The sequence below is a fragment of the Struthio camelus genome, chromosome 15 (assembly GCF_040807025.1).
Source record: "Struthio camelus isolate bStrCam1 chromosome 15, bStrCam1.hap1, whole genome shotgun sequence".
Classification (NCBI taxonomy): Eukaryota; Metazoa; Chordata; class Aves; order Struthioniformes; family Struthionidae; genus Struthio; species Struthio camelus.
In genome coordinates, this window is record NC_090956.1 from 1949386 (window position 1) to 1973799 (window position 24414).

Consider the following 24414-nt stretch of genomic DNA (forward strand, 5'->3'; position numbering starts at 1 on the left):
GCCTCTCCTAATGAACAGTCTCCCCCTGCTGCCTTTCTCTGTGTTCACTTGCCCAACAGTTGCTGGAGACTGTGTGACTGTTGCCTGCCACCTCCCTAGCCAGGCTTTCATCTCCTGTGGCCGTGTGCTAGTGCCAGAGGCACTACCAATCCCAGAGTTGCCCATGTTTAGCAGGGCTGTGTCCCAAAGGTCTCACACTGACCTGTTGTAGATTCAGGGATTGCTTCATGCAGCTCATGCAAGCATTTCTTGAGTCGAGGCAATCACGCGTGTTAGGCCAGTTCCCGAACTACAATGCAACCTTCACAAAAGCACTTCTACCCTATAGAGCTCATCTTCCCCGTGCGTGACAGGACGAGAATATGAGTGCCCTCACAGGCTCCCATCCCTCCTGCTTGCCTGGTGCTTCCAGCATGTTAGGGCTCATTAAGCGCTGCTGCTGTGCTGTTGGGCTTTGGAGCAAGGCTGTCTTTTTTTAATCAGAGCAGTCATTCTAGTAACTTCAGTTGCTGCCTTTCCCAGGAGTGTGTGTATTCATGCCTCATGCTATTTATGAGCAATTCCTAGGCATTATCTGAGAATAAAGGTAGGCAGCTTGGGAGTAGGTGGGGCAAGAGTGGAACCACTGTTGTGTAAGTTGACACAGCTTCCATGGCTTTTGGTAACAGGATGCTCAAAAGAGGGATTAGTCGTCCTAATGAACAAATCTTCTCTCAGCCAAGAATCATAGAGTTGCTATGGAAGTGTCATCTGGGTCAGTGGGACACGGTGAAGACTGGGTGGGAGAGCTGTGCACGGCACTTGCAGAAGAGAAAAGGGTATGCAACATAGTGCTTTTGCTCTGTTTCTGACCTGTGCCCGTGGCTTCCAGGTGCTGGAATAATACAAATATTAAAGAATAGCTGAAGAGGTTTGTAGAGTGCCACAGTTTCTGCACAGCCAAAGGGCTCTGTAAATCACACCCCATTCACTGGACTTTTCCTCCCTATCATGTGTGTGCTTATCTGTCCCTGCAGCAGCGCGCTTTCCATGGGCACTCAGCGGTCAGAATGGGGTTTGTGTCCCTTCAGCAGGCAGGCTAATAACGTCTCTTTGCTTTCTCTCCCTTCTACAGTACTGATGACACCATCCAGAAGTACTACTTCAACATTACAAACCATTTCAGCTGGTCCCCAGTGGAGGTGACTCTAGGGTTGTACACCTCCCTGTGCCAGTACTTCAGTGAGCAGGAGAAACGGTGGAAGACAGAAGGCATCATCCCTCTGGAAGAGACCAGACCAGACCAGGCTGTGTGCTTAACCCAGCATCTCACCGCCTTCGGGGCCAGTCTGTTTGTCCCCCCAAACTCTGTCCAGTTCATCCTCCCTGTGAGTAAAACAAAGCAGAGGCAGTGCAGCACTGGCAAGCTCTGAGCAGATCCTTGTCACCTGGAAGAAATCTTGGGCTCCCATCAGCATTCATGTTCAAGATGGGTCATGGCTGATCTGTGCCTAGCTGAGAAACCAGCACAAACACCTAAGTGTCTTTAGGAGCTGCAGATGGGCAAAGCTCAGAAGGGCTATGTCCTTTGATTATGAAACTTGCTTGCTGATGCTAAAAACAAACCTTTGCAGACGGCTTTATTCTGTATTCTGAACACCTTGCGGTGCATTCAGCTCTTTCCTGAGATGCCAAAAGCTCCTCCCAGCTGTCACCCAGTGCTGTTTTTTTCCAGAGAGCTTGCACCTGCCAGCTGCTCTCTGGCTCCCAGGGACGTTCAAGCTCTTTCAAGCTCTGTCAGTGACGTAAGTGGAAGGAGAGAACTGTCTGCATCTGCTGCAGCAAACTTTAGTTGGCTGCTGCAGCTCGCTCAGCATGAGCATGAGCTATGAGCAAGTGAAGCCTGACCATGCAGTCTGTGTGGGGAGAGGTCGGTCTCTATCTGTACGTGGTATAATGTGCATGCCTGATGATTATAGCAAGCAAAGGGGTGGCACAACTCCTGGGGAACGATAGGAGTCCTCTTGGAGAAGGAGAGTGCTTTTCAGCATGCTTCTTTTCTTTTAGGCTCCAGGCCCAGGTCTCAACTACATCGTTTTGCTGACATGTGCTGTCTGCTTTGTGACCTACTCAGTGGCTGCACTGATTGTGCACAAGCTGGACATGATTGACATTAACCGAGTGGGGGTGATTCCCTTCTGCGGGAAGAACGGACTGTACAAATATGAGATCCTGGTGAAAACCGGCTGGGGCAGAGGATCAGGTTAGTCCATAGACTGCTCCCGTGCTTGGTTGCCTAGAGTGACATCAGTATAGTTTCTCTGACTTGAGATCAGCACGTCATGCACCAAACATTCCCCCACCGGGCCTAGTGTGTTTGGAGGAGCAGTGAGCAGACAATCAGTTCAGGGCTTCCTCAGCTTTCAAGCAACTGTTCAGCAAGGTGGCAAAGTAACTCATGTGATGATGGGGCAGGCCAAGAGTCTTGGAGAAAAGCACCCTGACTTGGGCCTTTGGTTGCAGGAACAGCCAAGAAGCAGGAGCTGTTCCTCAGTTCTGATCCTCTCCTGCAGAAGCGTTCAGGCCTTGTGGGCCTTCTTCATGGATCTTTTTGCTGTCCCCCAGCATCCATCTTTTTTTTTCTCCCATCTAAATCTTTCCCAACAGCATGGAGGCAGAAAGCTGGGGCTGGGATTGTAGCCAGAGCTGCTAGAAACATAATTTCTGGGCTTGGAAATCTGAGCAGCTGGGATATGGGAGCTCTGAGTGAAAATGGAGGTGGAGTGCTACCATGTCACTGCCAGAGACATGTTGCCATTGATCTCAGTGTAACCACTAGTTTCACTGGGAGCAGCTTTGCCCTGAAACCATCCCCAGGACTATCCAGGTGGACCAGGTGGACTGAGAAGCATCTGGCAACTGGTACCAGAAAGAAGTCAAAGAAAACAAGTCTTTCAGCTGCTTGATGGAAAGAACATCCAGAACAAACATCTCCTCCCATTAGGGTGTTAGCAAGGCAAAGAGCATTAGATTCAGTCCCCTCCAAAGAGGAAAACCATGAGTATGACAAGGTCTATGCACCAGGCCAACCTGAACAGTTGCCTTCCAGGCAACACTCTCCCTGGGTGTGGGGTGGCTACTGAGAAGCACATTCCTTCCTCCCAGGGCTCCAGGTGGCCTCTTCAAAGGGCCATTGCATCTGGTACCAGGTCTGGGGTAGGAAGGCAGGGCTGCTGGGTAACAGCTTCTCCTTGGATGGTCTCCCCTAACTGAGCCCTCGTAACTCTGCCAGGTACCACGGCCCACGTGGGGATTGCTCTGTATGGGGTGGACAATAAGAGTGGTCACAGACATCTGGATGGAGAAAACGCCTTCCACCGCAACAGCCTTGATGTGTTTCAGATTGCAACAGAGCGGAGTCTGGGGAGCATCTGGCGTATCCGTATTTGGCATGACAATAAAGGTGAGGCATGAGCGGGCATGTGGGGCTGAGGCAGCCATCACTTGTCCCAGCTTGGAACCGGCCTCTGGTCCGTCTGGTACCTGGGCCAGGAACAACACTGCTTAACACCCTGGGCTAAACCTGGCGGGAGACCTTGGTGAACCACTGGCTCGGTGGAAGATTGCTGGGGGAAGACATGGAGTCTCTTATCACAGGGAAGTCTGAAGACCAGGTCAGCTGTAAGCCGTTACATGCACAGTCCAATGTGCTTTGTGCTGTGGCAGCATCTGTAAATGTCTGCACAGCATAAGAGGTGACTCAGCTGTGCCAAGCCCTTCTCTTGGGTAATGTGCAATCCTCGCTGATAGTGTTACAGAGAGACTGCTGTTGTCCCCTTTGAGGATTCTCCTTGTGTTGCCTTTTTGGCTTTGCAGGCTTACGGAAGGAATGTCTGCCATGAAATACATGTCCTTGTTCCTTGGTTTTCAGGACTCAGCCCATCTTGGTACCTGCAGCACATCATTGTCCGGGACCTCCAGAGCAGCAAAAGCTACTTCTTCCTGGTGAATGACTGGCTGTCAGTGGAGAGCGAAGAGAATGATGGCATGGTGGAGAAGGAGGTTTATGCTGCCAGTGAGTGCTCAGCCCCTGGGGTGTGGGGTTGGGACAACTGTGCGGCATGAGAGCTCTCATTGTGCTGGGGAAGGGCCCGTGGTGAGTGACTCTGCAGGGACACCATGGACCCTCCACACTGACAGTACCTCACTGTATTGATATCTAGGGCTGCCAGACCCTTCACTGGGTCGTTTGTGCTGGAGTACAAGACAGGGCGGGGATCCAGCTGTGCAGGAGGCACCATATAAATGCAGAGCGGACATCCCCTTGAAAATCAGCCTGGAAGCGAGAGGCCGTGCCAGGCCCAGCTAGGTCCCCTCTGTTGTGTGCAGCTGGCCCTGAGAGTCTCTCTTTTTGTGCTCAGGTGAGACGGAGCTGAGGAGCTTCTCCCGCATCTTCATAGCAGAGCTACAGCGAGGTTTTTTTGAGAAGCATGTCTGGCTCTCCATGTGGGACCGCCCGCCTCGCAGCCGCTTCACCCGTGTCCAAAGAGCCACCTGCTGCTCTCTCCTCATCTTCCTCTTCCTCTGTGCCAATGCTGTATGGTACGGTGTGGTGGGGAACGTACACCTCAGGTGCGCTGCATTCCTTTCTGCTTTGACTAGTCCCTTACCTCCTTGGGGACCCTCCTCTGCTTCATTACGTAGGGCAGGATAGACCTTATGTCTGCTTAGAATCGATGCCTTGCTTGTGGCCTTGAGTCTGCCCTATCTGTTCCAAAGAATCTTGGATCAGGGTATGGATCATGGAGGACCACAGACAGCCTGATGGGCTTTCCCCCTTGCCTGGTTTTGCTGTGTTATCTGTTGGCACAGCTCACACCCCTTTCTTGCTTTCTAGCCTGCCGTAGGAGAGCGTTTCAGATCTTGTCTCTGCCTTGCTATGTGTGATGACAGCCACCTTAGGGCTCACCGTGGCAAAGGTGTTTTCAAATACTCCCACCTGGATTTGTTCTGAGGTTTGGGCTTTGTGTGCTCTTTGCACACGTGAAACGCCCATTTGTGCTCTCTTGTCTGCTTGCTTGGCTGGTAACCCTGAGTGCTCCTGCTCACGTTGGTCTCTTTTCTCTCTTGATTCTCTCCAGCAATGGGGCTGTTTCCAACCTGATCCCCGTTAATGTCGACACAGTGGCTGTTGGTCTGGTGTCCAGCGTGGTGGTCTATCCTCTCTACCTGGTCATTTTATTTCTCTTCCGGATGGCTCGTGGCAAGGTAATCAGGAGAAGTAGTTGCACACTGCCCAAGCAGGTGTGATGCCAGGGCTAGATTCTGCCCTTTGTGGTGCATCAGCTTCCTAGCTGGTCTCTACCCCTTCCTAATCGCTGCTCTGCACTGCCTTGCACCATGGCTAGAGCCTTGTGCTTAGCAAGACTCCGCCTCCTCGTTGGGTTGGGAGCAGCCCCTGACTTTAGAGGGACAGATCACCCCCTTAGACATATGCTGTGTGATACTGGATTTTGGCAATGCCCAGACAGATCTCAAAAGGGCAGATTTTAAAAGCAGTTTAGGCACTTACTACCTCTTGATTTCAGTATGCAATAGGTATCCAAATGCCATTTAAAGGTATGACCCTTTGCTGTGTTGGCAGGAACTAGAGAGATGCTCAGTGGAGCATTTCTAATGAAGTATCTGCCCTAGGTACAAATTCAGCTGTCTGAGCAGAGCTGTGGTTATGCAGCTGTGAAAGGATTAGCTGGGGATATAATGACTAATTAGACACAATTGGCAACCCTGTTATGTACCACAGCCAGCTGCTCAGTGACTGATGAGCCACAAATGTGTCTGATATTTCTTGTTCCTGTAAGTAGTCCCTGCTTTGCAGGAGGTTACAAACTCATGCAGCTTCATGGGATCCTGTGCCCAGAACAACCTGGGCTGTGGTAATGTAACACGATGCCCAAAGTGTCTGGGAGGCAGTGAAGGACCTGCATGTGCCTTTTCTCAGCTGGGCTGTGCAGGCTGGGATCCCTTAGCCCTGCATCTAGAAGCATGGAGATCCCCAGCACAGCGGAGCAGTGAGTTGAGTGTGGGAGAATGAGCTGAGCAGCAGGCTCTGAGCCACAGCAACATTGTCGCCTCTGCTGGTCCTTCTCTGTTCAAGCCTTTCTGTTTCCTGCAGGTCTCTATCAGCCACACCCTGACTCACTCAGACCAGCAGTCCTTGGAGATTGACAACTACCTGGACTCCTCAATCTTGGAGAGCTCTTTCCTCACCTTCCCAGGGCTCCGTGCAGAGGTAACCTGGTTCACACCTGAAAGCTGGACAGGCTGCATGGATCTGTGTGCTCTGTGCAGCCCTCCTGTTCCCTGCATGGGCATAGTGTCCATCTGTGGCTGTCAATATAAGCACTGATGCAAATTTGCCACTGGCAAATGCTGGTGACTGGGGAGTGCCGCAGCCCTTCATCTCTTGCTGCATCTCCCTCCAGACCATCCCCAGGGACTGAGCATGAGCTGGTGTCCAGCTGCTGCTCTTTATCTGAGAGCATGGATCTCCCCAGTGTGCCTGGCATTATCTCCTGGAGGACAGGAGGCACCGGGTGCTGTTTTAACTGGGCATCAGCCAGTGTCACGTACCTGAAATACCTCCCACTTCCTCCACAGGCCTTCTCTGAGCAAACCAAAACAGATCTGTTCTTGGAGGACTCCAAAAGGTAAGTAGGTTTTGGAGGACAGAGCAAGCAGGAATTCAGTGTTTTTTCTGCTTTCAGCCTCCCACGCATCATTTTTCCCTTTCCAGTGCCATCGACCAGCAAATGTGAAACACTGTTTCACAGCTTATGTTGTGTTTTGGGCGGGAGACTGGAGGGCCATCAAAGGCCAATTGCCTGCAGGTGTGGAGTGCTGCTTGCCTGTATTTTATTAGAGCTGATAACCATTTGTTGCCAGAGAGCTGAGGAAGCTTAGCCCTCACCAGCTCTGTTCCCATGCAGGCTATATCTGAATAGGAACCCAGAGTTCTCTGCAGATCACAATAAAGTGGTGTGCTGGTGGATTGGGGGTTGTGCTCCCATAGCTCTCTCCCTTCTGGGGGACTGTGCACCTACACAGTTGCTTTTCTCATGCTTCCTGTTCCCCACGTGTGCCTGGCTGTACGCTACTCCTCTGTCTTCCCGCAGCCTCGTGCGGTGGCCCTCCAGCGAGGCCCTGCTCAGCTGGCCAGACCTTCTCAGCGACCCCTCCATCATGGGCAACACTATCCAGAAGCTGAAGAGAGGCCGGGCCAGCCGCCACCTTGGGCTTGAGGCTCCGCTGGCAACTGAGGAGGACGGCTTGTCCCTTGGTATTCACCAAGGGCAGCCTAGATATTTCTCTGCCTCAGGTGGGTGTGTGAGCAGTGTTGCTCGGTGCTAGGGTGTGAACGCCCCAGGGAGGTGCAGGAGGAACAGTCTGGTCCCCAGGAGTGCTGGTTCAGCTCTGGAGAAGGCAGAATAGCAGAGCCTGTTGCCATTACTGCTGGCCCCTATTGGAGGGGCAGGGGAGGAGAGTCAGATTTTCTTAATGAGGAGTCCAGTCTGGGAGGAAGAAATCCTGACGGATGTGGATTAATCTGAAGTGAGCGGTCACTACCCTGCCAGCAGACTGGGAGTGAAGAGAGACATGTTGCAGGGGATCTGAATGTTGCAAGCAACCAACACTTGTTCACTGGTTGCAAGGCCGTAGAGTGTCTCTGGACCTATGTAAATGGCTGGAGAAGGAGAAGAGCCTGGCCTCCTACACCAGCAGTTTCATGCCAAGCTCTGCAGCTAAATGAGAGAAGACAGGAGCCAGAAGACAGGGAGGGAGGAAGGGTGGACTCCTCCTAGGGAGAAGGATCCCACAGCTATTAGCAACTGACCACAGGCAGAACTGTCCCGGGGTACAGTGCTGTGTGCTGTGCTCCCATCACTAATGTTCTTGCTCTCCTGTTTCCCCAGATGAGGATCTGATACGGCAGATCCTAGCAGATGGAGCTAGTGGCATCTCCCACTCCCAGGACGTAGGGCCGTACATGAGGGCTGAAACAGATCTGATCTCAGGCCTGTAAGTATTTGGGGAGCAGAGTCCCCCAGACAAGGCAGGCTGAGCCAATGTCTCGTGTTTCTTGCCCTCCATCTGGCTTTGCTGTGCCCAGCCGTGAGCTGAACTGGGCTTTGTGACTTTGCAGATACCTAGGACAGCCTTGTTACGCGGGCGCTATGTTCTTGCTGGCCCTGATTCCTGCAGCCCCAAGTGCCAGAGCTCCAGGAGGGTACTTTCTGCCCTTCCAGGATCTACCTGGAATATCCCCCTTGCTGAAGAAATGCCTCTGGAGCTTTGTGGACTGCTGACAAAGTACTAGTATGTTGGTTCAAGTCACAACATTCACAGGAGGGAGAAGGAGATTTGAACCTCTGCTTTATCACTGTGCCCTGAGCCACCCTGCTTTGGGACTCAAATCCCTGCCCAGCCAGGCTGGCAGCTGATTGTTGGATAGCCATTGCAGCGCAGCAGGGTTAGGGAGGGAAAGGAATTCCAGTTTCCCATGAGACACAGAACAGTGTCCAGTCACCCCAACAGCCTGAGCTCCCTGCATTAGAAGAAGAAAGCCCTTCTAACTGTCTACAGGGCTGCTATACTGGTGTTAGTGCTGGAGTTAGTTCTGCCTTGGAGCTAGCCTGCCACAGGCCTGCTCACTGCAAAGGCAGCACCGGCACAGCTCGCCAATAGCATTACTTTGCCTTGGCAGGTCCAGTGTGTTCGGGGAGAAGGTTGAGAGCGTCATGATGCAGAAGCTGAATGACAAAGGCCAGAATGTGGCAGCCCCTCCTAGGGAAGTGAGCAGATCAGCCAAGTCGACGTGGACAGGTACCAGGGCTGCAGGGCTGTGTCCAGCATTGGGGCCTGGTGCAGGGAGGCTGAGGATGTGCAGAAGAGGGGCTTTCACACCCAACAGCAGTTGGGAGGAAGATAAATAGACAAGGAAACTTAGGAGAGGCTGCTCTCTTCCTTGGGATATGTTTGCTCTTTCCTGCCGGTTTGGGGCAACTTTTCTCTAAGCCCTGGGTCCCAGTAAATCCTAGGCCACTGTTTGTTCTGTGGTGTCCCCTACTGTACACCCTAGGGAAACTCCACGCACTGCTTCCCCCATTGCTCTGCTTTCTGCAGTCCTCTGCAGACATCAGTTATTTCGTTCAGCCATCGTAAGGAGGAAGAGTGAGAGTCTCTGTACGTAACCGGAGGGGAAAGGGAGTCAAATGCCAGTGAAGGTTCCAACCAAGAAACAAGGCAAAGAAAAGGAGAAGAGATGCTTCCTCCTGAATTGTACAAGACAACAGCCAGCCAGCTGGGGTTGCACAAGGCAGGGAGCAGACTGTCATGCCCTGGGAAGGTCTGGGTGGTGATAAGTGTTCTGGTGTCAGGCCCTGTCGTGAAGCCAAGCGACAGCTCTCTTAGCATGAGCTTTCGGCTTCCTGAGGCACAGCCTCTCCAGAGCAGGCTGCAGTGCAGCAAATTGGACACAGCAGCAGTCCTCTTGGGTCTGTTAAACTCCATCAGTTCCTCTTGCTTGATGAATGTCTGTAGCATCTTTATGCCAGCATTTATTTACATGAGTGGATGAAAGAAGCTGTATCTGAGCAAGCCCCAGGCCAGAGTGGCTTGGCAGTCTGAAAGGCCAGCAGTTGCGAGGGCATCTCCAGTCTCCACGAGTCTATGTGGTTTTTCATGGGTCTTGGGGGTAGCACCTCCAGCCAGTCCAGTCCTGGACATGCCTGACTTCCTGGGGCTCTGATGGAAAGTAGGGAACAGATTCCAGCCCCCGGATCCCATCTCTTCCTCCTGCCCACTCTGTGCTCCCTGCATATGGGAGGCTGCTGTTCTGAGGCTGGCTGCGTTTCAATGTACTGTCCATGTTGCTACTTAGTGTGTGATGTCTGAGACAATCCTTTCAAACTCGCCCGGGACTGGTGGCAAGTATTCTGCTGGGATGAGTCATTGTTCAGCCCTTCCTGTGTCCATTTGGACCCTCTTGCAGTGATATTACTCTTGTTTTCCTTCCCTTCCCCCAGTTGCAGACCAAACATTCAGGAAGCGCTTGCTGCCGCCCTGGTGCTCCTATCTGGCTCACGGCATCAGTCTCCTCCTCTTTGCCACCTCCACTGGGGTCTCTGTGTGGATTGGTGTGGGCTTTTCCTCAAGTGTTGCCCTCATGTGGCTCATCTCAGGGATATTCAGCTTTTTGGCATCCTTCTTGGTCTGGGAGCCCCTGAAGGTAAGGAGAGCGTAAGGGAGCGCACGAGCGCTTTATCTGCTTGCGTGCCTGTGTACGCGCACACAGACACGTGCACACACAGTGTTTCCTGTGACTATCGGCATCCGCTCTGGATTAGCAAGTCTCTGGGGATCATCTGTATCTTTAGCTGTAATACCTTGTCCGGATACTGATCAACTCATGGTGGACACTGAGTAGACTGAAATCTCTTCCCCCGTCTTTGTATCCCTGCGGGTGGTGAAGGGGACGCACACTAGCAGCAGTAGGAGAGGCAGTGCTGGTGCCAATTTGTTGTAGGGGTAGTCCAGCTGCTCCAAGGCAGTGCTTGGGCTGCAGTGCTGTGCTTGCTGCCTGTCTGTGCCTGTGCTCAAAGGCAAACAGGAGCTGCTGCCTGCAGGGGCCCTGTGAAGGAGAGTCCAGCTGGCCTGGCTCTCTCTGCATGCTCGTGACACTTCTTGCCTCTCCCAGGTTCTGCTGGAAGCCCTCTATTTCTCGCTGGTTGCCAAGCGCTTGCACCCAGAAGAAGACGACACCTTGGTGGAACATCCATTTGTTGAGCATGTTTCTGAGAAGATAAGCAAAGTCCGACCTCCGCAGGGGTTTGCCCTTTTCCAGGCCAAGGAGGAGGCCAGGAAGGTCAAACTATTGCACAAAATGCTGAAGGTAAGATGTGTCTCGTGTTGCCTGTAGTGCCTAGGGCAGCAGCAGAATGCTGGCTCCAGGAGCTGAAATACATCTTTGTATGGACCTCCAATCCATCTGTGATACTCTGACCTAGTGGGTGCTTGTCTCCAATCTCTACTTCAGTTCCTCCACATGTAAAAAGCATGTATTGGGACCCAACTCCACTGCTGTCCTTGGGTGTGATTTTTTTTTTTTTTTTCTCTGCTTGCCAGAACTTCCTCATCTACATGTTGTTCTTGCTGGTGATCCTGCTCACCAACTATGGAGATGCCTCCCGCAACAGCAGGGCCTTCCTTTTGCAGAGCTCTATCAAGCAGCAGTTGGGCAGCAACGAGTTCCTCCGCATCAAGAGGTAACACAAAGGACCCATGGATGGGGAGGGACAAGATGTTGCTTTAAGTCGAATAAGCTGTGCCAGGCAGCAGCAAGGAGTCAGGGAGCAGGCTCACTTCCTTCATCCATTAACTGGGCACAACAAGGCAGAAATGTCTGGCTCTGGCTGCCCTGTTCTGGGTGGAATTGGCTGTTGGCATGTTGCTCTACAGTCACTCATAGGAGAGTGACCCTCAGCTCTGTGGAGAGCACTGACAGCTCTGTGGAGCTGGAGCACTCACAAACAGCACTAGGGCACTGTATGGCAGTAAGCAGATCCCTTCCTTTCCCTGTGGCTCAGCTTCTCCCCTGGACAACAGAAGGACTTGTGGGGAGTGAGAGCTTTAATTCCCTAGCACTTTAAAGACCTCCTCAATGGGAATGGACTGCGTGAATTACAAACGTTTATCTTTCTCTATGTGGTCAAAAAGACCCAAGTTTCTTCTGTTTGAAAAGTCTACAACTTTAAATCTTATTTAAAGGGGTAAAAGAGGGTCATGAGAACCAAAAATAACATCTCATACAGATACAAAGACTTTCCCTTCCTTGCTCTGCACATATGGTTTAACTAGATTAAAATTTCCCAGTTGAGTTTCCACATTGCTGTAAACTCTGGCCATTTAGAATGACATCAGAATGGCTGCATGGAATTAATTGTGTCTTTGCACCTGTCTCACTACAGACCTCTTGATTATTCTGTGCAAATAAAATTTGGCTTGTCCATGCCTCACAGACTCATAGAAATTTTGATTCACAACAACGTGAATCAGGAATGATTCCACTGAACTCGATGGAATTACTGGGATGACAGTGGTATAAAGAGGAAGAGCAGAATCTGGTTCTAAAAACTATCTCCTTTCCATTGCACTGCCACAGACCCACTGGTCCGATCCCTCATCCAGGTCCCACCTCCTCCAATCCTACGTGCCTTTTGTAGTGTGAGTCACTGATGCCGAAAGGAAGGCTAGCTCAGATACGAGGGCACAGAACTTCAGCTTCTTGGCACTAGCTAGGGCTGGTCAGCAAGGATCAGACTCAAAGCTGTTTCAAAGCTTATCTTTGAGCTCAGAGGCTCAAAGATTCTTTGAGCACATGTTGTTTCTTCAGAGGAACATGTGGGGAGGAAACATGGTGCAATCAGTTTGACTTCCCAGGAAACCTGGGCTGATGTGTGCTGAGCTGAGCAATCCTCCTCTCCTCACGGCTGTGTACTGGCCTGCCAAAGAGACAAAGGGATGAGGCACCTGCTCGATCTCTCCCAGTTCTGTAGGATTTCACTGGGGGATTCAACATGGTGCTGAGTGGATTCAGTCTCCTTTAGTTTTTGCATGTCTAATAACCATTTTCCTGACACCCCTACCCCAGCACAGCTGGTAGAGTAGGGATAGAAATACTGCCTCTGTCTGCTGGCCAGACACCTGGGAGGAGAGGAGCCCAGGTTACCGGGCCAAAACCCAGGTCTCCTACCCAAGAGGAAATCAGAATGTTCAGATCATGCAGAGACTGCTTCTAGGAGAGCTGCCCCAGGAGCTTTGCCTCTTGCCTTTCCCTTATTGCAGGTCAGATCAGTTCTGGGTCTGGATGTCACAGGTGTTCCTCCCTTATCTCTACAACAACCAATCGGGTCAGGAGAGCTACAGTACCACACTGGGGGCAGCCCGGCTGCGCCAGCTCAGGCTGCGAGAAGGTAGGTGGGCAATGGCCCAGGGCTCTGCTGTCACGTGGCAAGTGATGACACGTTCTGGAGGGACGAAATGGCCAGGTCTGGATGCAGGTGGAGTCTGAATGAAGCACAGCAGATGTTACAGAAGCACCCTTTTTTGCTGTGGCATACATGTTGATGTACCTCTGCTTCTGCTAGCTTCAGAGATGAGACAAACTAGGGTAGTCAGTCATGAGGATGGAGGGGGTTTGCAGTAATGAAGAGGGGTTGGCTTGACTTCTGGAGGTGTGAGTCAAGATGTGGAGGAAGGCTTGGGAAGAAGAGATAAGTATGAAAGCTGGGCTCTGTTCCCCAGTGCTGTTTGCCTGGCTGCACTGGGCTCCCTATGGGATGACAATGTTGGTCTCATTTCAGCCAAGTGCCAGCGCGCTGCCGAGGACTTCCTCCTCGGGGTGGGTGCAGCTGCCGAGAGGAACTGCACCGACTCGCACAGCTTTTCTACCGTTGATTATGCAGCTGGCTGGGAAAAGGTGGCTGGGAATTTGACAGCTGCATGGTCCTACTCACCACCCGACCTCACAGGGTAAGGAGCTGCCAGCCCACACCTACACTTCCTGCTCCCTGCGCCAAAGGCGTTGCATCTTTTCAGTTGATTTGGTGCCCCAGGTGGTTTCCAGCTGTCACCTCAGTAATGCTAACTGCAGCCCCTGAGCCCAGTAAATAGATATGGAGTTGCCAAAGGCCTTCCCTGAAAGTGTCCATGCCGACCTCCATGTGCTGGCAGTTTGAACGGTGGGAGTCGTATAGTTCCCGCTCGCTCTAACTTCACTGGAGATGTGCATGTCACCATGAGTTGTATGAACAGCAGCTTGGTGTCATTCTCAGGGGTCTGGGGGCAGGCAGAGCAACCCTGCAACTTTAAGGGCAGAAACAAGCTGTGGAACAAGGTAACTCATCCACCCTGTCGAGACCAGAGGGCAGCGCTAGATCAGTTTTCTGTCAAAGTAGGTTTTGAGCTTTACCAGCATACCGAACAATAAATTGCATTTAACTTCTGCTCTGATTTATTCCTGGGCACTTGTTCATGGAAGTATGGGGCAGCACAGGGCCAGGGCCTCTTCTGAGGCTGGTAACACCGAGGTGGATTGACGGACATCTGTAACTTGTCCAGTGAAACAAATAATGAAGCAGCTAGTGCCCTCAGACAGCTGAGGATGGGCAGTGTAGGTGTGAGGTTGAAGCAAGGCAGATAGTAAGGAGGCACCTTTTATTTCTCTCTGGGGCTTATATATTAATGTACCTCTGGTTCTCCTGCCTCGAGATGAAATGAAGCAGGGCGGTCAGTCATGAGGATGAAGGGGATTTGCCCTGATGAAGAGGGGTTGGCTTGGTTTCTGGAGGTGTGACTGAGGACGTGGAGTGGGGCTTGGGAAGAGAGGAGACAGTGTGCATGAACACCTCTAGTCTGCCACACAGTGATTTCCCCCAGGCAGTCCTGCTGCATCTTTCATCTTCAGCACTCACCCTGCGGCTCCTCTTCCTCTGCAGAGTCTGGTACTGGGGTTACATCTCTTTCTACGACAGTGGTGGTTATGTCCAGGAGCTGGGGGCTTCACTAGAGGAAAGTAGGGCTCAGCTGACGTTCCTTCAGCAGCACGCCTGGATTGACAACATGTAAGTGTGGCAGGGGCAAAGGAAATGTTCTTCTGTCACCCCCGTTTTAAAGGGGCACTGCTGGGGTGTCACAGGGAGGAGAGGATCTGTGATCCTACAAAACAGCAGCACCAAAACCCAAGGCTGATGTCCCAGCACCCTGAGCCCTTCTTCTCCCCTCCACAGGAGCCGGGCAGTCTTTGTGGAGCTGATGCAATATAACCCCAGTGTGGACCTGCATGCTGCCATCACGCTGCGGCTGGAGTTCCTGGGGGCAGGCCAAGCCGTGACAGCTATCACCATTAGCCCCTTCCCTCTGCTGCGGCTCAGCAGGGGCGTCACACTGCAGCTCCTCATGATGGTCAGTGCAGCACTTCCCCTTTCTGCTCCTCTTCTCCCTCAGTCACTGTACACGGTGCTCCGGGTGCCTGTTGTGTGGGCTTCTGGCAGTGCAGCATAAGTCATCTCAGACTAAAGCTCCCCTATCTGAGGCCACTTGTCCCCATGGCTGTCACCACTCCGCTTCCAGGCCTGACCTGTGCACAGTAAACATTCCTGGCACCGCTGTGGAGAAGGAGGTTCCCCTTGTTAGGGAGCATTTGCTGGTCCTGTCTCAGTTTTTCTGCTTCACTGGGCTCATTCCTGTCACTGGAGACTTGAGGACGTTGTTTTTCTGTTCCCGGTGGGGACGTGAGCCAGCTGAGACCTCCATATCCCTGGAGACCCTAGCTGGCTGAAGGTTAGGTATAAGCAGAGCCTGCCCTGCCCTCCTCACCTGGGCACTCCCTTCGTTGGCCCCAGTGCAGGGAGCTTCGTTGCTGGGACAGGAGAGAGTGGGGTGCTGGCTGGGCTAGAGGAAGGCCTGGACAGAATTGGGGCAGTGGGCAGCAGGATTGGACATTGGCCTCCAGCTGTCCTGGGGTGCTGTGAGCTCCTCTGGCGCAGCGCAGCAGTCAAGAGCTGTCCTGTTCTCTGGCAAACTTTCCGCTCCTCCCCCAGGTCTTTCTCATGATGTTTGTGGTCTACTTCGTGGTGTCTGAGTCACTGTCCATCAAGAAGGAAGGCAAGGCCTACTTCACCCTGTGGGGCAACTATGGCCAGTGGGTCTTCATCCTCCTTACCACCTGCACTGTGGTGGTACACCTCAGCCAAGCCACCCTTGCTGACCAGCAGTGGCTCAAGTACCTCAACAACCGCAAGGGTTTCACCAATTTCTACCAGGTGGCCTTTCTCAACACAGTCTTCAGCACCTTGGCTGCCTCTCTCCTCTTCCTCTTGACGGTGCAGGTATGTAGAGGGGCGGATGGGAGCACCGCATGGGCAAGGTGTGAGCTTGGTGCACCTGCGCCAGGTCTCCTTCCCTGCACTGTCCCGTAGTAAGGGTAGCAAAGGGTCCTGAAGTAAAAACAAGTGCAAGACCATGGCCCTGCTGTGCTAGGCACTGATAAAATGCAAAGGAGCTGCTCGCACCTCCAGATCCTACTGCAAGACAGAGGCGACAGGCAGTGATGCCAAAGGCACATAGCAGCAGGAGACGTTCCTGTCCAGCACGGTAGTGCTGAACCTTTCAGATATCCAGGCACTCCCGACCCACATACGTGCCTGCAGTTCTGCTGCAACAGTTGATCTCTAAAGCCTCTCTCAAGCCTCGGTTCCCTGCACGCTGCAGAAAGGGGGAGGAGTTCAGCCTAGTGTGGCTGATGGACGTTTTCTTCAAAGAGCCCCTTGATGAGGGCTTCCTCTGCTTTACCAGTTTTTTTCCTCAGCCTTGTAGATGTGTTGGGGAGATCCTCAAGACCCTTAAGAAAAACATATCAAAGGCGGCAAGAGATGGAGGATCAGATTTTAAAGGCAGGAGGAAGACATGCATCTGCAGCTACATGGGTTGATAGCAAATGTTGGCTGTAGCTGCTTGAAAGGAATCCACGGGGCCCGAGCGCTTGACACATTAAATAGAAATAAGTAACACGGCAAGGTTCCAAGTGCCAGAGTTGTGCTCTAACATGGGTGTTTCTCAGGGGTGTTCTGGGCAAGCACAGGACGGGGAGGGAGGTAAGCCCGTACCCGCAGTTCGCTGGGCAGCAGTGAAGCAGTTAAGGTGCCAGCACTGAGGTGCGCATCAGGGCTTGTGCGGATGGGTCAGTTTGACAGGGCTCTTGCATCACCTCTGCCTGCCCTTCATGGGGAAGGGGCAAACGCAGCAGCCATCAGCATGACAGCTGTTGCAGTGAGGTGCACAGTGGGAGCCTCTGTTCTGAAGTTCACGCCGTTTATCTTAATGGAGTTAGGACCCCCCTCTCCCCAGCTGGGGGCTGTTCCAGGCAGTACAGATACTGTGATGTCTGAGAGCCGGAGGCAGGGTGAGAGTATTGGGCCTCCACATTAATCATGCTGGACACCCGTGTGTCCTGAGCCTGTGGACTGTTTGTGCAGGACTTGTCTGCCTTTTTGTTGCAAGTTTGCAAATGCAGTCCGAGAGCAGGCAGCACCGTAACATCTCCCCTGCCAGGGCAGGGAAAGTACAGATGTTCGGCAGTAGCACGCTGCATTGGAAGGATCTTGCAGCAGCCCTTGCAACTGGGCCTCTGATCCACATTGTAACACTCTCCTCTCCCTTGGTCCTAGGCTGCCCAGCAGCTGCGTTTTGTCAGGCAGTGGTCTGTGTTTGGGAAAACCTTTCAGAAGTCCGTGAAGGAGCTGACTGCCGCCGGACTGGCGTTCGCTGTCCTCATCCTGGCATATGCACAGCTCGGCTTCCTGGTAACTACCCATGCTCCTGACATCTTGTCTCACCTTGCAGGGTGGCTGGTTGTGAGCAAGGACTGCCCAGGGTTGCGTGTTACCCCTCTTCCCTTGCCATGGTATTTCTGTGAGCAAAGCCCAACAGGCCTTTTTAGCATTTGCAGCTCCCAGCTTGCACAGAGCTCTTACGGGTGGGTTTGCCTGCAACAGAAGGGGCTGCTTAGGCCAGGGGCTGTCTGTGACATGTCCCTGTCCTAGGTGATTGGTGGGCAGCTCCTCAGGGCTCATGCTTTGAAAATGGGATGGTGAGTATTGGTGGGGGCAGGGGGACACTTTGCCACTGACTGATCCATTTTCATAACATCTCTCACATCCCCTTTGCAGCTTTTCTCCTCCTCCTCGGAGTCCTTCCGCAGTGTTGGCAGCAGCCTCCTGCGGCTCTTTGCCATGGTGCGGGGCAGTGTGAACCTCTGCCCTTGCCTGCCTGAGTCTTCTGGACTGTGCTACCTGTTCTGCACTAGCTATATCATCCTGGAGGTGTGGATCATGCTGAGGCTCTTCACCGTGGTGCTTATCTACAGCTATCGGGAAATGCACTTCGAGCTGTACCGTCCAGCCTTTGAGCCCCAGGACTACGAGATGGTGGAGCTCTTTGTGCGCAGGCTGAAAATGTGGATGGGCTTTAGCAAAGCCAAGGAGGTAAGTGCAGCCCTGAGAGACTCCAAGGGGAAGGGGCTCAGCAGCAGGTGACAGGCTGCAGACTTCTGCAGAGAAGCAGTATCCACCATCCTTGGATTTCCTTTGCTTCTGCTGCTCTTCTTCGCTGCTGTTTGCAGGCGGGTCAACGCCAACACCTCTGACGGGCGAGGGGTGCAGCAGTGGCAGTTCCTCGAGGCCCAAGAGATGGGTTAGTGATGGGGCATTACCGGGACATTTGGTGCCAGTTCTCAGTCCCACCGTTGCACATCTCTTATTTGGGATCCATCCCCAGGTCCATGCCGTGGACTGGCCCATCAGAAATGGCTAGTAGTGGCACTGTGGCTATTTGTACAGGGTGCACAGTGCCTGCCACAGCAGAGTGCTCCTAGTGCCAGCTCCAGAAATAACCTTGTTCCCTGCCCCCTCTTCTCTTCCAGTTCCGCCACAAGGTGAGGTTTGAAGGGATGGAGCCCCTGCCGTCCCGAGACTCCAGCGACTCCAAGTCCTTTCGGGGCCCTACTCCCAGCGCTGCCTCCGACAGCTCCAGGGCCTCCACCTCCTCCAGCCAGTTGGATGGGCTCAGCCTCGTGCTAAGCACCCGGGACAGCCTGGAAGTGGATGCTGACATCCAGCGGCTCCTTTCCCTCTTTGAGATGCTGCTAGCCCAGTTTGACCGGGTCAACCAGGTGACAGAGGACGTGTATCGCATCGAGCACCAGCTGGAGGGCTCCCAGAGCCGCCGTTCCAGAAAAAGGTACACCCAGATGACAGAGGATGTCCTGAGCAGGCACTGCCTGGGCAGCACAGAGCAGGGACCCTTGCCTGAGACCACCTCCGACATGGACCTGCAGCCCCTGCAGGACTCCTTGCTGTCCCCCCACCCTCCGGCCCCCCTGCCAGGCAGCAGGGGCTCTGTGCCCAGCCGGCTCATTCGAGCTAGCAGGGGCGTTAGTGCGGCTTCTTCTGTGCTGTCCCCACACAAAACATACGCCTCTCTGGCACCTGCAGTAAAAAAGAAACGGACTCTCCGGGCCAAGAATAGGGTCCACCCCACTGTCAAATAACAGGAGCTGCGCTGGGCGTCGCAGGGAGGAATGCCCCATGGAGGGCAGAGAGCCTTGAAAGGGGCTTGCAAAGGGCAGGCTGTGCCTGTGAGCCAGAGCTGGAGCCCCAGGAGGCCACCGCGTTAGAAAGCTCGTGCTGTGATTGCTGTGCCTGTCGGGGCACGTGTGGCCGCTTGGCTGGACCATGGCCTGCACGGAGCCTCGATCCTCCGTGTTCCTGACAGCACAGGTTGTTTGTGCTGACTTTCTTACTGATGGTTCCCAGGAATTAAGGGTTCATTGGAAAAGGCTCGGCCTCCCCTCCCGGATAGCTGGGAGGCTGCCAGGGTCACTCATGAATCACAGTCAGCAGAGGCGGCGTGCAGAAATTATCTGTTACAGTAAGGCAGTATTAAAAAGATGTCTCTTGTTAAATGGCCCCAACTGCAAACAGATGGCGTAAGGCAACTTTCTCAAGGATGCCTTACTGGGACTGGCGCAGCGCAACCGGTGCAAGGCTCCCCTCCGCGCCCCGCTGGCTGGGCCAGCTGGGTGTGCAGAGAGGAGAGCCCCGGCCTTTAAGGTTTGAACTGTCTTGGATTTTGTTGACCAGACACACTGTGGAGGAAAGCTACAGATTTCAAGATGTTATTTAACCGACTTTTTTTTTAAGCATAAATATATATATATAGATATAGATAAATGGTATCTACACCCAATCAGTTAATTTCCAGTATTGGCTTTTATCCTCCAGAAAGTGGTACTATTATTTGTATTTAAAGAAATCCAATATTTAAAACAAATGACATTGCAAGCTGCAGCGAGCTGCTAGCCTTGCTACCCAGCCAGGCTTGGAGGGGATAATTAGCAACAGTTCAACATGAAGGGTGTGGAGACCTCGGGGGATGCTTTCAGGCCCCCTTTCTGAGAGGGGGGGTTGCCCATGTGCTGGCTTCACTGCGGTCCCCCACCCTCCCCCCCGCCGGCGCTCGCCCTGCACGCGGCGGGCCCACTGGGTGAGCATGCTGTTGGCTGCTTAGCTTTTCTAATCCAAGGAATGTATTGACATAAGTATATGTATTTTTTTGGTTTACTTGTTCATATGTACTGCCCAGCACTTTAAACAATGCTTTCCTCAGCTAACAATGACACATGCGATCTAACAAGAACGGGATAATATATCACAAAAGCAGTATTTTTTTTTTTTTAAATCATAAACTGAAATGGGCAAGAGCTGATAAAGTGAATGCAGCACCACGAAGGGAGCCCCTGCCAGCAGCTCCTGGCATCTTCACCAAGAGAAGCACAAACCATTTAAAAGGAGGGGCGGGAGAGGGCACCTAACAAAGCTTTTGTCTGGGTCAGAAAGCGGCAAACACTCCTTAGAGCCCTGCAGTCCCTCCGCGCCGCCTGGCAGGACGTTGGGCTACAGCTGGCCTGTGCTCAGAGTGCCCCGGGGCAGCTGCGGCGCCGCAGCCCCGGGCTGGGAAGCAGGCAGTGCCGCGGGCCGGGCGGACGGCTAGCGCTGGAGGGTGCCGAATGGCAGGAGCGCTCTTCAGCAGCTGAGAGCTCTGGAAAGCTTGCCCCGGTCCTGCGTTCACTTTGTCATCGCCATTTCATGTTATGTATATTGTAAGTAATTTATATGGGTTTTTAAAATGTATATATTTTTGTATGTTTGCTATATTTTCATAGCATCGGTAATGTGTTTGAAACATGTAGATAGGAGACAGAATACTATTGTCAGAGTTATTTAAAGGATGTATTAAGTGCTTCTTTCTAGGAATGTTCCGTGTATATAAAGTATTAGGTGTCTGTGTGCATGCGGCGCATATGCTCGCGTCCCAGCTGAGGTTCAGGCCGGGCTGGCTCTGGTTCAGTCCCTGCAGGTGGAGCGGAGCGTGGCAGTGGGAAGTCCCACAATGCACTAGTTGGGGTTTTCCCAGAACTTGCTTGATGCTTTGGAAATGTAACAGAGTTGAAGGGAGCCCTTGGAAACCGAGGCCAAGAGGAGAGCAGGTCTGCAGGGCACAGTACTGCATAGTCGACTGCATCTTGCTGCTCGTGCTGCAGCTCTTGAGAGCAGCAGTCCCAAGTGCTGGGCCTGCCTGGCCCCTGGGAGGAGAGGACCTTTCCAGGGAGCCAGAGCAAGGGCTTTTTTCAAAGACCTTTCCAAGGCTGAGTGTATATCCCCTTTTTAGTCTCCCCATCCAGAGCCCAGCACTTCTGCTGTGCTGGTATATACTTTTAAAGGAGCCTTACAGCCCTGCTGTCAGCGTGCGCTCCTAGTGCCTCGTTGTGGCACCTGAAGGAGGAAGCATGGGTGTTCTCTGGGATGGTTTAGAGAGTGGTATAAGTTACCTTTTGGGAGAAAAAAAAAAATCTCTTTATATAAAGGACAGCCACTGTCAAAAGGTTGCAGAAGGATGTGTGCTGTAGAATGAAGGTGGGTAGAGGGTGGGTGCCATGAAGGTTGTTGAAAGAGCAGATGCAAAGAGGGAAGCAGAGCATAGAGTGGAGAAAAATAGTACTTGTAACGATGACGTTTTTCCCAAGGGGAAAGAAAAGGAAGGAGGGCGAGGAAAGGAAAGAGAAGTGCCTGGAGATTCAGTAGCAATAGTTGGAGACCAAAGATATGAGCTAGGAAGCAGTAGGTGACCGTTGCACATAGCACCAGTAAGAAACACAGGGCTAACAGAGCCTGGGTGAGCAGTGGCTCATAGTCGGGCCCAGGGCCCGGTGCGGGCTCAGGTTTTGGTGTCAGTAAGCTTTGATGAACTATTACTGTACAGTGCACAGGCTCTTTTGCAAACAGCTCCATCTTTGGAGAAGGACACTTCTGGTATGTAAAACTGATTTTAAAGATAGAGATTTAAAACTGTTGGCCTTGTACTTTTTGGTTCCTTCTACTTCTCTGCTAAGCAGCATGGCAGCCAGCCTCAGCTGTAGAGGTCCGTGATCTGTTTGAGACTGGTGTAGTGCTGGTGCAAGTGCCTGCAGTCTGCTTCCATAAACACATAAGCCAGTAAAATGAGCAGCGGTGAGGTATGCAGGGCTGCCCGGGATGTGGCATTGCCAGCTCTGTTACTGGGGCCGGGTGCATGTCAGTACCAGCCCAGCATGGTGCTCAGCTCACTGCCCCTCTTTGGGCTGTGGGTGGTACAGTAACGCTACGGCTCCCTAGGGCTGAGGAGGAAGTAATTATGAAGCAAAGCTGTGCTAAGCGAGCTAAGCACAGAGGAAAACTAGGTAAAACTGCAGGGGCTCGGTTCTACTTCGGTTGTATGAAAAGCAACTGCCTTTGCAGACAAAAGCAAGTCATTCCTATTGTCCAACATGGATGTTGTTGGCCAACACAGAAGTGAAAAAAAAATGAGGGTTAGTGCAGGAGTGCACTAGCTTTCATGTCCTGCTAGGAGCAGGGCTGCAGTCCTCACTCTGTTTTTGATTGTTCTTCTGGCTTATTGATGCCCACAGAAAAAAAAAAAAAAAAAAAAAAGCTTTGCAAATCCCCCTACATCTTCAAAAGTGCAAACCAGGACACACACACCTTTATCAGCACCTGTAGCTTAGCTGAGGCAGAGAAGTCTCTTGAAAAGAGCAGCTACCTTCCCCCCCCCCCCCCCAGTTCATTTAAGAGGAAGCTGTTATTAAGCAGGAAGGAGAAAGAGGAGACAAGATGCAGTGGGGAGCAGGGAACCCAGTGCTCAGACCTTCCTTTAATAAGCTAAGGGGCAGTGAGTGTGCAGGGTTAGCGAGGGTGTGCCTGAAGTGAAGCATCAAGATTTGTGTTCCCAGAAGTGACTGTTTCTTACTGAACTTGCTGTGTGTGTGTGTGTCTGTGTGTGTGCGCATGTGTGCGCACGCATGCAAGTGTGAGTGTGCTTTGATGCGAGTGCCTTACCAAGTGCTTCTCCTAATCAAAGAGGAGCAGAAACAGGATAAGAGAAAAGACAACTGTCCTACTTCTTTTCCTCACTTGAAGTATGGAGAGCAGCTCTGGAACCCACAGTTCTTTCTTGAGAAGCCAGACACCTCAGCGAGGGCCCATAGGCTTGGTGGGCACCACCCACAGCTTTCAAGTAATCTTAGTTCTCATAGCAGCATTTATTTGTACAAAACCATAGCACCACTCACAGGGTGCCTTCAGTGGCACAGCTAAGGTACCACGTACACATGCACTTAGCTGCAGCCAGCGTTACTAGTTGTGGAATTTTACTGTTGACAGCAATAACGTTGACTTAAAGCTCTAACCAGTATGTATGCCTGAATGTGTATTTCTGTGTTTGTAGTCACCAAGAGAGGGTTTCTTATTTATTGCCTTAAGTCTCACAACGATGCAACAGTATCAAGCTGCTTAAAATAAAAGCCCTTTCTACTAGTTTAAAAGGGAGAGAGGGGGACTTCTACATACATAAATGCTTTTTTTTGTTTTTAAAAGAACAGATGATCATGATCAATATGTAAACTGTTACTGTCTGGTTAGCATTTCACTGCAGTAAAAAAATATCGTATTTTGTAACTGTTGGGGGGAGGGGGGGATGTTTCTTAAAAAAAAAAAGACAAGGTCAAATAAAAGATGACTGCTAAGAATGGGCTCCGGTGCTTTTGTTAAACTCACTCTAGCAGGGAGGGCAGGCGGTGACCCACTGGGCACCCGGGACAGGGCCGCACTGAGCTGAGCGAGTCTGCGAGCGTGGCTGGCTGGGCAGTCCTGGTCTCTCCCCCTGACCCCAGTCATTCTCCTTGCCTGTGACTGGCATTTGGATTCAGTCAGTCCTCCTGCACTGTACCAAGATGCTTCCTTACAGCAGCCAGTGTACTAGGGCAGCTCTGGGCAGCAATTAACTACATCATAAACGTGTCAGTGAAGGATGCTCAACACAAAGTAGGTCATGAACTTGGCAGGGCACCCTCCCCCCCCCCCCCGGGCCCAATCTTGGCACCAGGCTGCCATCACACAGCACACCCAAGGGCACTGAGCTGCTCTGACTCACCCCTGGTAGCAAACACGGATGAGCAGGCCCTCAGCTGCAGACGTTACCTGCTCCGACACCTCTGGCTGCTGTTCTCAGAAGCTGAATCAGAACACGGTCAGACTGAAGGGATGCTGAGGCACCTGTTTGTGAAGGAATCTCTCCACTACAAAGGCTTGAACACAGGCCACTTATACCACCACATCCAGCACTTGAAGTTGTGGCCAATGGTTATTGACACATGAGTGATATAACGCTGAGAACTGAAAGGCGGAAGGGAGGAATTTACATTACTAGACACAATTTGAGTTTTCC

The 24414-nt window shown here is 52.3% G+C and overlaps 1 protein-coding gene across 1 annotated transcript in view; it reads left to right on the top strand.

Moving 5' to 3' along the window:
* The window catches only part of PKD1 (polycystin 1, transient receptor potential channel interacting), a 108752-nt gene extending 85047 nt beyond the window's left edge, over window positions 1-23705 (top strand). Inside the window, exons 25-46 of the mRNA XM_068908129.1 lie at window positions 1115-1367; window positions 2047-2242; window positions 3272-3442; window positions 3911-4054; window positions 4401-4611; window positions 5121-5247; window positions 6155-6271; window positions 6640-6689; window positions 7155-7357; window positions 7953-8058; window positions 8744-8862; window positions 10065-10267; window positions 10736-10930; window positions 11164-11303; window positions 12883-13010; window positions 13401-13569; window positions 14535-14660; window positions 14826-15000; window positions 15639-15926; window positions 17265-17399; window positions 17766-18080; window positions 18518-23705. Of these exons, the coding sequence (XP_068764230.1) occupies window positions 1115-1367; window positions 2047-2242; window positions 3272-3442; window positions 3911-4054; window positions 4401-4611; window positions 5121-5247; window positions 6155-6271; window positions 6640-6689; window positions 7155-7357; window positions 7953-8058; window positions 8744-8862; window positions 10065-10267; window positions 10736-10930; window positions 11164-11303; window positions 12883-13010; window positions 13401-13569; window positions 14535-14660; window positions 14826-15000; window positions 15639-15926; window positions 17265-17399; window positions 17766-18080; window positions 18518-19144 (4198 nt within the window). The 3' untranslated portion in view covers window positions 19145-23705. The remainder of the gene's footprint in view (window positions 1-1114; window positions 1368-2046; window positions 2243-3271; window positions 3443-3910; window positions 4055-4400; window positions 4612-5120; window positions 5248-6154; window positions 6272-6639; window positions 6690-7154; window positions 7358-7952; window positions 8059-8743; window positions 8863-10064; window positions 10268-10735; window positions 10931-11163; window positions 11304-12882; window positions 13011-13400; window positions 13570-14534; window positions 14661-14825; window positions 15001-15638; window positions 15927-17264; window positions 17400-17765; window positions 18081-18517) is intronic.
* The last annotated feature ends 709 nt before the right edge of the window (window positions 23706-24414 follow it).